The 14,152-nt window shown below is 61.2% G+C and overlaps 1 protein-coding gene across 2 annotated transcripts; it reads right to left on the reverse strand.

The window, feature by feature from the left end:
• Positions 1-253: 253 nt before the first annotated feature.
• Positions 254-13,877, reverse strand: MAP3K11 (mitogen-activated protein kinase kinase kinase 11). Of its 2 annotated transcripts, none has more exons than XM_075130449.1 (10): positions 12,045-13,877; positions 7,876-8,056; positions 7,482-7,630; positions 7,098-7,273; positions 6,332-6,572; positions 5,610-5,723; positions 3,836-3,977; positions 3,419-3,534; positions 2,190-2,708; positions 254-1,937 (listed from the first exon to the last, which is right to left on the reverse strand). In XM_075130449.1, exons 1-10 carry the CDS (start codon positions 12,733-12,735, stop codon positions 1,468-1,470), a joined length of 2,799 nt encoding a protein of 932 aa, XP_074986550.1. In that variant the 5' UTR covers positions 12,736-13,877; the 3' UTR covers positions 254-1,467. The 2 variants fall into 2 exon arrangements, with proteins under 2 accessions (XP_074986550.1, XP_048714377.1); XM_048858420.2 differs by having other exon boundaries at positions 3,419-3,510; positions 12,045-13,874.
• Between the last annotated feature and the right edge of the window lie 275 nt (positions 13,878-14,152).

A 14,152-nucleotide genomic window follows, 5' to 3' on the forward strand; every position in this document is an offset into this window, starting at 1 on the left:
GCATGCTGCTGAGTCTTTTTTGCACCCAGAGGCCTTTGCACACCCACATTCGCTCCCCCCGTGCTAGGCTCGTGCCCATACCGGGCAGGTGTGCAAAGGTGGCCAAGCCTCTCAAGGGCCTGTTCTGGCCCAGTGCACCCTGGGAGGTCTCTCTCCTACTGGCGCTCTGAGATCATAACCTGGGGGGGGGGTGGGGGGGTGCAGCGAGCTGCGGTGGGAGGGAAGGGGAAGGAGACCAAAGCAGGAGCAAGAATGGAAGCAGCAGCTGGGAGTTTATTTGGTCTCAATCCACATGCAGCCCCAGGTTTGGCTGCTCCCCAGCCTGGGGTCTCGGTGCAGTTACAGAAGGTATTGACATGGCCTGGCCCGCCTCCCCTGACCCCAGGGCAGGAACTCACAGCAGGAGGAAGGGACAGAGTTAACGGGGACCCCACGGCTGGGGCAGGGAAGCAGCAGACTCCCACGCTGGAAGTGCAGGCAATGGCACAGCTGCTCCGGCCCAGGCCAGCCCTCACCCGTGCTCCCACACCTCTGGCTTCACACACGCCCACAGACACCAGCACAAAGGTACTGGGGCAGCTGCACACGCGCAACCCCTCATGCTTTGCACACTTGCCCAAGTACACCGCACTCCCAGCCTTGCATGCACACCTATGCTCACACACCCAGGCGCACACTCACCTGCAGCCAGTCCATGCTCGGGAATGTAGCAAATGGGGGGTGATCCCGTATCCGTCTCTCCCAGTGTCCTCCTCCCACAGGGATATCCCCAAGACACCCCTGCTATCAGCAAAAGGGGCTGCTACCTTGGGGGAGGGGTGGCTGGTCCCCAACCCAGACACCAGGACCCCATGCTGGGAACAGGGGGGGCCCACTATTAGTGTTCATGAAACAGATGGGCTGAGCTGGTGCCCCTCACTCCTTCAATCCCAGCCCTGGTCTCCCCCAGCTCTGCCAGTGCCCCTCACTCCCAAGCAGTGATCACTACCTATTCAGTGGTTCTGAGGACCAGGGTGGGAGTTTGGCAGAGACCCGACAACCTCATGCAATGTGTGGCTGGGAATTGCAGATCACAGAGACCATGGCACCCGGCTCAGAGGGTGTCCAAGCCACTCTTAGTCTCTTCTTTAAGGCAGGGGGCGGTGCCCCACTTACCCCACAGGAGCTCCCCAGAACTCCTCCACCTTTCCAGTGTATAGTAAAAGGTCCCCCACCCCCCCAAACATCCAACATAGAGACTTCCCCAACCTGAGCCTTGTATCTGGTACAATAATCCAAGCAAGATGGGACTTATTGCACTCAGAACTTGAGGAGGGCAGGACTTCCAGTGTGCAATTGTCCAAAGAGGGCAGGACTTCCTCCATGCAAAGTCTGAGGAGGGTGGGACTTCCAATATCGCCCGCTTTCGTTGTAGGACTTCCTGTGTGCAACTGTCCAAAGAGGCCAGGTCTTCCTGTATTGCCCATTTCACTTTGGGACTCTGCTCTCCTCCTGCGGGGATCTGGCCATCCACCACGGCAAGGGGTGGGTCTCTTTGGTCTGCTCCAGGGGGGCAGGAAAGCCAGGGGAGTGGCGTGGAGGGGGCGAGGGGTAGGGACTGAGCTGGCCTTGGTCCAAGTGGCAGGAGAGACTGGTCAATCTGGGCGCCGAGGCAAAGGGGTCGAAGGTCTCCAAGTCAAAAGGTCCCAGTGAGGGGCGGGAGAAGGGGTCAGAAGTCACGAAGGGGTTGCTGGAGTCAGGGGTCCCCGCCCGACGCTGGCGCGGCTCTGGCTGGGGGGATTGGGCTGGGGAGGCACGGGGCCCCGCCGACACAAAACTCCAGGGGTCAATGCGGCTGCGGACAGGGGAGGGGCGGGGCCGGGAGATGAGGCTGGTGTGTGGGGAGGGGCGTGGCGAGTGGGGGCTGCAGGGGGACGAGGGCGATGGTAGGGCCCCACCTACGGTGAGAGAGAACAGGGGATATTAGAACAACAGGAGGGTGGGCACCTACTGACCAAACCTGAACCCCATCCCCCAAGCTGAACCAGCCTGTCCCCTGCCCAGGGGCTGGGTCAGAGCCGGCGCCCTCTGGAGGGGAAAGGCCCCATTCCCCATCCCCCTGAGCCAACCCATGCCCCATCCTGAAGCTGGGTTGCAGCCAGCACGCCCGAGTGGGAAAAGTCTCTGCATCTTCGTCACTCCTCACTTACCCCACTTATCTGCCCTGCTGCCAGGACTCCGCTCCTCCTCACATCGTGGGCTCTTTGGTGACCTCTGACCCCACAAGGGGGCCAGGGACCCTCTATCACCACCTGGGACCAGGTGGATGAGCAGCTCTGTGGACTCTGGCATCCGGGCTGACCCCTCCTGGCCCTGCTCCGTGGACCGTGGCGTCCGGGCTGGCCCCTCCTGGTCCTCCTCTGTGGTCCCTGGCATCCGGGCCGGCCCCTCCTGGCCCTGCTCCACCAGCAGGGCAGGGCAGTGTGTGTCCTTGGAGGAGAAGCGGATGAGCTCAGGAGAAGGCGGGGGAGTGGGCACAGGTGGGGGCTCCCCTTTCTCCTCCCGTCGGGCCTGTGACAGGTCCCGGCCCAGCCCGAGAGAGGCCAGCAGCGCTGTGCCCCTCAGCAGTGCTCTCTGGATGAGTTTGGGGGTGCTGATCCGCTCCGGAGCCGGTGCCCGCTGCTCCTCAGACTCCTGGGTCCCATTGGGGCCTAAAGAGGGGACATCACCTGCAAAGAAGGGACAGAGCCATAAGCAACAATGCCCGTGCTGGGAATCCCCTGTCCGGTGTAGTGCAGGGAACAGGACACACAGCCAGCATGTCCCCAGCAACTTCCCCTCCATCCATTCACCCTCCCACAGATCCCTCCCATCCATCCCTCCCTCCTCCTCCGCCCCCCTCCATCTTCACACCCACTCAGCTATTCAGACTTGAGCTCTTCAGGCCAGGGACGGTCTCTTTGTGCGTCCGTGCGGCGCCCGGCCCGAGGGGGCCCCGGATCACAGGCAGGGGGGTCCGTGCGGGGCCCGGCCCGAGAGGGCCCCGGATCACAGGCAGGGGTGTGTGTGTGGTGCTGGGCCCGAGGGGGGCCCCTGATCACAGCCAGGGGGGTCTGTGCGGTGCTGGGCCCGAGGGGGGCCCCTGATCACAGCCAGGGGGGTCTGTGCGGTGCTGGGCCCGAGGGGGGCCCCTGATCACAGCCAGGGGGGTCTGTGCGGTGCTGGGCCCGAGGGGGGCCCCGATCTCAGGAGTGGGTGCATGTGCTGCCCAGCCCTAACCTCAGTCGAGGGCAGCATGTGGTACCTAGCCCGGCAGCAGGAGCTCCTCTTGTACATGCAGTAACACGCTCTCCGGATGCTGAATTCCCCAGGCCCTACGCTGGGGAGTCTGGGCCTGACATCAGAGCCAGCCCGTGTCCCCTCCCCCATGGAGACTCACCGTTCAGGGCAGGCTGGGATGGGGCCGACTCCACAGGATTGGGCTCCTCCTGCTCAACGTACCAAGTCGTCTCCTCCAGCCGGGACCTCCTTCTGCAGGGGATGGGGGTTAGAACCCTGAGAGGAACAGGGAGCGGGGACAGCCAGGAGGAGCAGCTAGAGGAGGGACAATGGAGACCCAGGAATCCTGACTCCCAGCCCCCCTGCTCTAACCCACTGGACCCTACTCCCCTCTCAAAGCCGGGAAAGCACCCAGGAGTCCTGGCTCCCATCTCAGTACCTGGCTCAACATTATTAATTTTATAGTTAGTGATCATGGGGGCAGCCAGGATTTCTCCCCCAACCCCAAACACCAGGGTGAGGGGCTTAGGGAGGGGAGAAGAAAGATGTATGGGGGAGGGGAAGCAGCATCCCCTACCTGCCATTTTGGGTGCTGCTCTCCCAGGGCTTTGGGGATCCGGGACCCCAGTTCTTGCCAGGGCGGCGCTCCCCATTCCAGGCCTCATCTGTGCGGCGTGGTGCCTGTCTGCCCCAGCTCTGGCTGCTCTCGGCGGGCTCCACTGCATGGGAGGAAGCACATGGTTCAGTGGAGGATGATGTCATGCCGGTCAGAAAGAAAGGGCATTGTGGGTGAATATTTTGTGATGTCAGCATGTCCCCCGTGATATCATTTCTTTCTGATCAGAGAAGCACAAGTGATGCTCTCACATATAATCCTAATTACATTATTTCCTTCCGGCCAATTAGAAAAGCACACATAACTAAGTTACATGTAATCTTTGTGTGATATCATTTCATTCTGACCAATCAGAAATCACAAACAATTATGTCACATATAATCGCTTGTGATGTCATTTCCTGCTGAGTGGAGAGGTCCAAGAGATGATGTCACATGCTCTGATAAAATTTAATTCTCTCTGATCAACTTGTGTAATGATGTCATAAGCTGTGATGTCATTTTATCAGCCAATCAGCACAAAGCACAGACTATAATGGAAGAGCAAACCCCTGCGTCCTCCCCCACCAACTTCCTCCCCCAGTGTCATTTACTCTGGTCCAAACGGAGCTAGCCACAGGAAGTGATAACACAAGCAACTTCCTGTGATGTCATTTTCCTCCATCCAGTCAACACCATGTTGAATCATCAGAGCCAACAACAGGTGATGTCACTTCACTCCATCCAATCGGCATAAGGATGGACATGCTACAGGCATAGCAGCTATGTAATTTAATTCTGGCCAATCAGTGCTGAGGGGTTGGGTATGTGTGTGTGTATTGGGAGAGGGGGGGAATATAGAGCGACCTATGGATCATTATACCCTGGGCAACCAACCCCTGGGGCGGCTCTTATTGTGCAAAATTACATCATGGCCAAATAGTTATCACATCATAGTTAAGGCTAAGATTTTGTCACGGAAATTTTTAGTAAAAGTCACAGACAGGTCATGGGCAATACACAAAAATTCACAACTTTTACTAAAAATAACCCTGACAAAATGGGAAGTGGGGGGGGGTCCAGCACCCACCACTGCCGCAGCTCACAGCGACTGGGAGCTGCAGGCCCCCTGCTGCCCGTGGAGGCTCGGAGCTCCAGGACTGGTGGCTGGGAGCTCTGGAGGCCTCCCACGGTGGCTGGGAGCTCCAGGGGCCGCCCATGGTGACTGAGATCTGTGGAGGCCCCTGCTGTAGCTCAGAGCTCTGGCAGTCTGGAGCTCTGGGCACGCACCTAGGAGCTGTAAGGCCCCACCACCACCTGCAGGGGCTAGAAACTATGGGGTGGTCCCCTGCCACAGCTTGGAGCTCCAGGGCCCAGGAAGCTGAGAGCTCTGGTGCCCCGGCTGGCTGACAGCTCCAACCTCGCGGCCCTGGGGCTGAAGCAGAAAATGTCACGGAGGTCTCTGGAAGTCACGGATTCCGTGACTTCCGTGACATAATCGTAGCCTTAATCATAGTTTGTGCTTCTCTGATTGACCAGAAAGAAATGACATAATGGGTGAATACTTATGATGTCATCATCTGTACCTCTCTGATTGACCAGAAGGCAATGACAGCACAGCTCTCCCTCCCTAAGCAGATATACCCCAAATGACTGAGTAAGTTCAGGGGAGCCCCAAGACACTATTCCCTAGCGGGGGGGGGCACGGAGCAGGCACAGAGCTCCTGGCCCCTTACAGCTGCAGTGTCTCACTCACACTGGATGGCTCTTAAGCGCGGGAAGGTTGGGGAGCCCCCAGCCCCCACCTCGAAGACGTTCTTCCTCTTGTCCAGTCCAGGGGAGGCCTGCACCGTGATGCGGTGTTTGAAATCTAAGGGGGAGGGAGAATGAGATGGGTGAGAACAGCCCTCTGCCCCTCCCCCAGAATTATCACCTCCAAAAGATCACTGCCCCCCACTGTACTGGGGTCAGGGCCAGATTCTGATCTCAGCTCCCCAGGGTCAACCCGGAGTCCCCCCTGACAGCACTGGGGTCAGGGCTGGATTCTGATCTCAGCTCCCCAGAGGGTTTCCGCACTGGTGTCTGCCCGGACACTCCAGATTTACACTGGGTGTCTCCATTAGCAGCATTACCCACCCCCGCCCCCGCTGGGAAAGGAGAGTAAACAAGGTAATTAACCTTGAGTAACCACAGCCTGGAGCCCTCCATACTCCCAGCCAAAGCCCAGAGCGGGGCGTGACCTGGGCAGCCCTGAGAAGGAGCCCGCACGCCCCATAGATGGGAGCAGGGTAGCAGAGGGAGAAATGGGGGCTCAGAGCAAGGGATGGGGGAGCAGCCCTCTTGCTATGAGCCCTAGGTTGCCCTAGCCCTCAGCCCTGCTAGCACCCCTCAATCCAACCCGTAGCCCCCTACCATCCCAGCCCTGGGCTTCCTACAGCTCTCCCGGTGAGTCCCAACCCGCAGCCTCCAGGCCTGTACCGAGAGGCATGCTGATCCTCTCGCTGTCCCGCCCCTTGAGCTTATTCCTCTTGAAAGTGCCCTTCCTGCGCTTCACATTGGGGGGGTCCTTGTTCATCTGCTGGATGAGCAGGGTGAGCTCCCGCTCAAACACCTCCAGCTCCCACTGGGCCAGCTGGTGCTCCCGCTGCCGCAGGAACTCCTCGTGGGACTTCTGCTCCAGCGCTGCCCGCTGCAGCTCCTCCTCCCGGCTCAGCAGCTCCTGCCGTGGAGTGAGGACAGGGTCACCGTGCCGCTGGGGGGAGGGCAGGGGGCTCGCGCTTCGCTGGCAGCACTGACCACAATGCCCCTGGGCACCATTGGGGGCGCAAGGATGCAGCACAGTGCCCCCTACCTGCTGGGATGGGGGCAGGGGTGGATTTGGCAGGGGGTGCGATGCTGCAGGGGGGCTCAGAGGGAAATGGAAGTGCCATGCTGTGGAGAACAGTCAGAGGGCTCACTAAGGAATCGGAGTCAAGGCTGTGGGGGCTGAGTGGGAAGTGGTGGGGGCTCAGTTGGGGGGGGGCTGGGCTTTGGGGGATGAGTGGTGGGGCCTGGCTGCGGGGGCACAGTGGGGAATGGGGGCCGGGCTGCAGGGGCTCAGTGGGGGGGCTGGGCTTTAGGGGCTCAGTCGGGAGTGGGGGAACTGGGCTGCAGGAGCTGAGTGGGGGGCTGGGCTGTGGAAGCTCTGGAAAGTGGGGGGACTGAGTGAGGGGCTAGGTTGCAGGGGCTGTGGGGGGCGCTGTACCTTTTCCTTGGCTCGAAGCTCATCGAACATGCCCTGGATCTCCAGCTTCCAGTCGTCCTGCATGGAGTGGAAGGAGTCCTGGGGCATCTCCTCCAGCACCTGGGCCTCCAGTGCCGTCAGCTGGGCCAGGATGGAGTCGAAGCTGGGCCGCCCATGGGGGTCCTGGTCCCAGCACTCTGGGGGTGGGGGGGAAACAGGACTTGTCAGGGTCTGTCTCATCCAGCAGGGGTGGGGCAAACTCTGCCTTGCTCAGACTCTGCCCAGCCATCCAGGATCTGGCCCTGGTGAGACACAGGTCCTGCCATCTCTCTACCTACTAGGCCCCACACCCCTTCCAGATCTGGGATAGACTCCCAGGCATCCTGACTCCCTCCCCGCCCTTACCTGCCATGAGCTGGGCAAACGGCTGGGGGCAGGTGGAGGGGATAGGCAGTGTCAGCTTGTTGACGGCGACGCCGTAGGCCACAGCCAGCCCGTCGATGCTGCGGTACGGGACCTCCCCAGTCAGCAGCTCCCACAGCAGCACGCCATAGCTGGGAAGGGAGAGAGTGTTAGTGGGGCTGGGGGGAGACCATCTTCAGCATCCCTCATCCTCGTGGTAACCCAAGGAGGGGGTCAGGAAAGAGGGAAATGGACATTAGACCCCCTCCCCTCCCAGAGCTGGGATGGAACCCAGGAGTCCTGCCTCCCAGCCTCCTCGGTTCTAACCCAATAGACTCCCGCTCCCCTCCCAGAGCTGGGATGGAACCCAGGCATCCTGGCTGGCCTGCGTGCTCACCTCCAGACATCGCTGCCCTTGGAGAAGGTGGAGGCCTTGATGACCTCGGGTGCCATCCAGGCGTAGGTGCCAGCTGCGCTCATCTTGGTGGTGCGATGCCACTCTCGCGCCAGCCCAAAGTCTGTGATCTTCAGTGTCTTCCCGTTCATGTCCTCCTCTTCAATGCGCTGGGACAGCAGGACTTGGGGGGTGAGGGAACAAGGGGTCAGTGCCCCTGCAGGGGAAAGGCGCCATGTCCCATTCCCCCCCTCACCCTCAGAGGCCATATCAGAGCCCCCACCCCCGAAAGGGGACAGGCCCCAAGGCCTCCCAGCCATGGTTGATGTGCTATTTGCAGCGCATTTCCTGTGACATTTTCCTGGGGATCCTGTTGTAGTAGGAAGAGAGCCTGAGACACAAGTTCTTATATTAAAGGCCTGGTATCACTTCCCCTTTCCCACAGCTCATGGGCCTAGTTCATGCTCAGGCAGGTGCCAGTAGGGACAGGTCACCAGCAGCTGCTCCTTGGCAAAGGTGGCTCAAGAGCACGTCACAGCTGGGGAAACTGAGGCAGGGAGGGGGGGACTTGGACAAACTCTGTACAGAGTCTCAGTAGCAAAGCCAGGGATAGAATTCATGAGCCCCGACTCCCAGCCTCCCTGCTCTAACCACTAGCCCGCACTCGCTTCCCAGAATTAGAAAGAGAACCCAGGAGTCCTGGCGCCCAGCTCCGCCCAGCTGGGTTCTGCAGCCCCATGACCCGTAGGCGAAAGAGAAACATTCCCTGGGTCTGTACTGCACTAAGCGGCCCATTGTACACGTCTGGCTGGAGAATTAGTGCTTTGTCTTCTGCCCCCACCAGTCCCCCCACAACGCTGCCCCCGCCAGCTCCCCGCACCGCTGCAGCCACACCCCCAGGGCTGCCCCTGCCAGCTTCCCCCCAACTGCAGCCACACTCCCATCACTGCCCCCCGCCAGCTCTCCCCCAAGCTCCAGCCACACCCCCAGCATTGACCCCTGCCAGCTCCAGCCCAAGCTATAGCCACACCCCCAGCACTGCCCCCACCAGCTTCCCCCCCAACTGCAGCCATATTCCCAGTGCTGCCCCCGCCAGCTCCCCCACAGCACTGCAGCCTCTGCCTCCCTCCCTTCTCCCCAGTACAGCCATCCACCCTGGGGACCCTCCAGGAGGGAGGGGGACAAGCAAGACAGGGGACTCCTTTCCCAGGCACCAGAGCACAGCTGGAATCCCCACACACACACACCACTGCCCCCCCATAGCCCCGAGTCCCTCCCCTTTTCACCTCTGCCACCCCCTTTCCTGGGTCCTCTGCACTTACACTCCCTCCCCAACTGCTGTTTTCTCTCTGCTCCCCCCACCATTGCCAGCTGAGGGGGGCAGGAAGCCAGGGCAGGAAGCTGCCGGAAGGAAGCTGAGAAGGGAGGCCTTGGGCCAGTCCAGGCGCTCCGACAGCTGGGGGTCAGGGGGACGGCTGGACAACAGCTCCAACTGCCCCATCAGCAGCCCCCCAATACTTTGCCCCCACACCCGGGGGTCCCCAGATCACAGCCCCCACTGTCCCATCCCACACCCCCTCTGCTCTCCAAACCACAGCCCCCAATGCCTACCACAGCCCCCATTCAATGCCCCTCCCCCAGCCTGCATCCACCAATAGCCCCCACCCCACAGTCACCCCAATAACTCCTCCCCTCCCTCACAGCCTCCAAACTGCAATCCCCATTTTATCCCTCTCCCCCATGCTGTGACCTCCCCCCACTGGATCCTGACATGCTGCAGTGCTCTATGCCCCCACCACAGCCCCCCAATACTCCTCTCTCCCGCCTAGTCTCTCTTCCCCATACTGTGGCCTTCCCTCCCCAGTCCCTCTCAGCCACCTCAATACCAGACCCCTGCCCAAGCAGTGTCCTCCCTCCCCCCGTGTCCCCCAAAGCCCACATTGCCCCTCAGGCAGGCCAGACCCCTGTTAAAGGGAACCCCCACTGTGTGGGGGCAGGATAGGCAGCACTGCCTGCCTCCAAACACTGCCCCAGCTACAGGCACCTCCAGTGGAGCGGGTTCCAGGGCTGGTTGGGCAGACAGGAATCAGTCTAATTTAGAAAGACAGGAAATGGGCAGGGAGGGGGAGGGGCTCAGCCTGGGGACAGACCCCCCAACCGTATTAGGGTCAGAGAGACTGACACAGTCCCCACCCCACCAGTGTGGGCTAATGACTGCACCCACCACCAACCACACTGATTTCAGCTCCGGGAGAGGAGTGGGGGCTAGTGATTGGAGCAGTGGGGGCTGGGCGTCAGGACTCTTGGGTTCTATTTCTGGTTCTGCCTCTGATCTTGGGTAAGTCCCTTTCCTTCCCCAGTGCCTCATTTTCCCCTCCCACCCTTTAGTCAATTCAAACTGTGAGCTCTTAGGGGCAGAGATTCTCTCACTTGGTGCGTGCAATGCCCGGCCCAACAGGGCCTCGATCTCGGTTGGGGGTCTGTGTAGCGTCTGGCCCCACAGGGCCCTGATCTCAATCAGGGTGGGGGTCAGGGTCTGTGTGGAGTACAGTCCCATGGGGTCCTGATCTCATTTGGTGGGGGTCATGATCTGGGTAGCAACCAGCTCCGCAATGCTGCCCTCTCCCAGTCCCTGAGGAAGGCCACTCCTGCCTTGGGGGTTGGCTGCAGCCCCGGAAAGGGGAGGGAACCTGGGGAGTCAGCCTGGGAGGGGCCACTTGTACAGAGCCAGCTGTGGGCCTGCACCTCCCACCAGGCATGAGCACAAGGGGCATCTGGCATGTGTCCCTGTGCCCTCCCGCCAGTGTGGGTCTAGTCCACCCCAGCTGCCCACCCCAGCTCCTCCCAGTGCCGCAGGAGCGCTGATCCAGGCACCACACAAGCCACAGCCCTCGCCAGCCCACCCCCTGCAGCAGGGCATGCTGGGAACTCAATGGTGGCCTAGGCCAAGGGAGTGCCAGCCAATCAGCTCCTTAGGAGCCAGTGGGATCCTAACAGGAATGGGGTCAACCAGGGCGAAAGTCACAACCCCAGCCTTCCACTTAACCAGTTTATTATTTATTAGTTAGGAATAGAGAGAGAACCCAGGAGTCCTGGCTTCTAGCGCCACCCCTGCTCTTACCACTAGGCCCCACTCCCCTCCCACAGCTGTGGATAGACTCTCAGCCTCCCCTGCTCTAACCATTCACCTCCACTCTTCCTAATCAAGCTCAGTCTGGCCCCAGGCTCTCTCACCGTTCAAGCCTCTAAGGGGACGTCTACACTGTGATGACAAACCCGCAGCATTGAGTCTGAGTTTGGCTCTGCTGACCAGGCTCGGGCTGCAAGGCTGTAAAATTGCAGTGGAGACATTCGGGCTTGGGCTGCAGCCGAGGCTCTGAGACCCTGGCGAGCCCAAGTCAACTGAGCCGGACCAGCTGTGGCTGTGCAATCTTTTATCACAGTGTAGACAGACCCTAACACTCCTGGTACCTCATTCAATCCAATGGAACCCCCTGAGCCAGCAAGTCCCCAACCCTGGGGCTAGATTGGAGCCAGTGCCCCTGGGAGGGCCAAAGCCTGAATCCCATTCCCCGCCCCCTGCATTTTATGTACATGTTAAAATCAAACATTTTTCTAAGGTCCCACAACTGTCATCATTTCCTGCTGCCCAGGGTCAGTGAGGTCAGAACTCAGATGCACCAGCTGGGCTGTGTGAGAGGTGTGGGGAGGGGGTCAGGGCTGGGATAGCAGGGGGCTGCAGGTTGGGATTGAGGTACAATAGTGGACCTGGAGGGATCCTGGGGGGGCTGCAGGTGGAGGCAGATTAGGGGTTTATGTGGCCCTGGGCCAGAGCAAGTGGGGGCCCCTCCCCACCCCCTCCCGGCACTCCTGCCAGGGAAATGGGATCGGGGTGCGGTGGCTTGCCCTTCCCCCCACCTTCCCAGCGCTCTTGCCAGGAAGCGAGGTTGTGATGCAGAGACTTTCCCAGGCAGGAGCACCAGGCAGGCAGAGTTGGCCCCAGGGGCGTGAAGCGCCCATTTTTCCAGGGGCTGCCCAATTGGCCAGGGCCCCTGGGCACAGGCCCCGTTGGCGAAATGGCTATTCTGCCACTGGCTGCAGGTCAGGTTCGAGGGACACCAGTGGAGTTGGGAGGATCCCATGGGGCATCATAACTGCGGAGTGGCACTCACTGTTGTTGGACTTGAGGTCACGGTGGATGACTGGTACGATGGCCCCACAGTGCAGGTATTGCATGCCCCTGGCAATCTGAACTGCCCAGTCCACCAGCACGTGGGGGGGGATCCTGCGCCCAGCCAGGGCGCGGCTGAGTGGGCCCCCAGCAGCATACTCCATCACCAGGCACAGGTTGGGCTCCTGCAAGCAGACAGCCTTGAGAGTGATGATGTTGGGGTGGCGCAGCATGGCGAAGAGCCGGGCCTCCTGGCGCACGCTTTCCGCAGTGGCACTGATGTCCTCATCTGGGTCCTGGCGTGCCGCCTTCACTGCCACCAGCTCACCCTTCCAGCTGCCGCGGTACACCTTGCCAAAGCCCCCCACCCCAATCACCTCCTCCAGCCTCAGTTCCCGGAAGTCGGCGTGAACTGGAGCTTCGCCATAGCCAACGGGCTGCAGGGAGACGTAGCTGGAGGGGAAGATGCCCACCTGGCTCCGCACCCGACCTGCCCACCAGCCCTCATCACCAGACACGGTGGCATCCCACGACAGCACCTCCACACGGTCGCCCTGTCGCAGGCTGAGCTCATCGCTGCTCGCTGCCTCGTAGTCGAACAGCGCCGTCCACACTGGGTTGGTGTAGGCCGCCCCACCACTCCGCTCCGGCCCCCATGCGCCTTTCCGCAGCAGGTTCTTCAGTGGCTCCATCCTGGGTCAAAGGCTGGGGGCAGCCTCTAGTGAGACCCTGCCCAGATGTGGCCCTTCACGGCACAGGCATCTTCCCAGAGAGGTGCTGCAAGGCCAGGCTGGGGGTCCCGGCTCGCAGGGGTCTCACAGGAGCAGGGTGGTTATGGGGCTGGGGAACCTGCCAACTTACAGGAGCCCCCTCCCATCTGGGAACCAGGATTGGCCCCTACAGTTTAATCCCCCCTTGCTGGGGCAGGATCATCCCAGTTACAATCTATTCCCTCTGCCAGGGGTCACGATCATTCCCTGCAGTCTATTCCCCCGTTCCCTCCCCCGGGGGGCACAGACTTGTTCTCTCCGGTCTATTCCCCCTCACAAGGGGCGAGATCCCCCCGAAAGCCTGCTCCCCCCGACAGGGACCAGGATCACCCCCTACAGCCTGCTCCCCTCCCACAGGGGCTAGGATCACCCCTACACCTTTCCCCTCCCACAGGGACCAGGATCGCCCCCTACAGCCTGTCCGCCCCGTCCCCGTTCCCCACCAGGGACCAGGGCTGTCCCCTACAGCCTATCCCCTCAGAAGTGCCCGTCTGCCTCCAGGATGCTCCACTCCGATCTAGCTACCGCCCCGGCGATCTCCAAGCACCCAGAGGCCTCAACTCCCCGTGCCCTGCCGTGCCCAGACCCCGCTCCCTCCAGCTGCCCCGGCCCGAGCTCTGTCCCAAGCCGCGGCAGAGCGAGGAGGAAATGCCTCGGCTGGAGAAGTTCCCCGGCTGGAAGCCGCCGCTCCTGGGGGCGTCTCTCCGACAGAGTCCCGGCCGGTCCGGGGCATGGGAAATGCCTTTGCCCCTCGGTCGCTTGCCACCCTTGGCACCCACAGGAAGGCAGCTGGTTCCGGGCGCAAAGATCGATCGTCTGCGGCGGCGGCCCCGTCTCCCCGCCTCTCCCGGGGTGTGCTTCGGATCCCCCAGTGAAGCGCCCGCTGGCCTGGCCCGTCCCCCCGCCCCGCACAGGCTCTGGGGTGGAGTCTGGGACCAGGAAGGCGGAGCGGGTCACATTGTTACCGGGACAAAGGAAAAGGAACAAGAACGGAGACACAGTTCAGGAGTCCGACGAGAGTGGGGGAGGGGCTGGGAGCCAGGACGCCTGGGTTCTCTCCCTAGCTCTAGGAGCAGCAGCGGAGTGAGTTAGGCTGGGGGAGCTGTGAACCAAGACACCTGGGTTCTAGCCCCAGCTCTGGGAGGAAGTGGGGTCTAGTGCTTAAAACGCGGGGGCTGGGAGACAGAATGCTTGGGCTCTTCAGTCATTCCTCCCTGCACCCTTCTTGCTCCTGACTCTTTGCTCATTCATGAGTTGTTCCGAATTTACTTTTTTGGGTTGTAGCAACAGTAAGCTCCCGCGCGGAGCTCCCCAGCCAGGAACTCCCCCATGGCAGTGC

Source organism: Caretta caretta, chromosome 7 (genome assembly GCF_965140235.1).
Source record: "Caretta caretta isolate rCarCar2 chromosome 7, rCarCar1.hap1, whole genome shotgun sequence".
In the NCBI taxonomy this organism is placed as follows: domain Eukaryota; kingdom Metazoa; phylum Chordata; order Testudines; family Cheloniidae; genus Caretta; species Caretta caretta.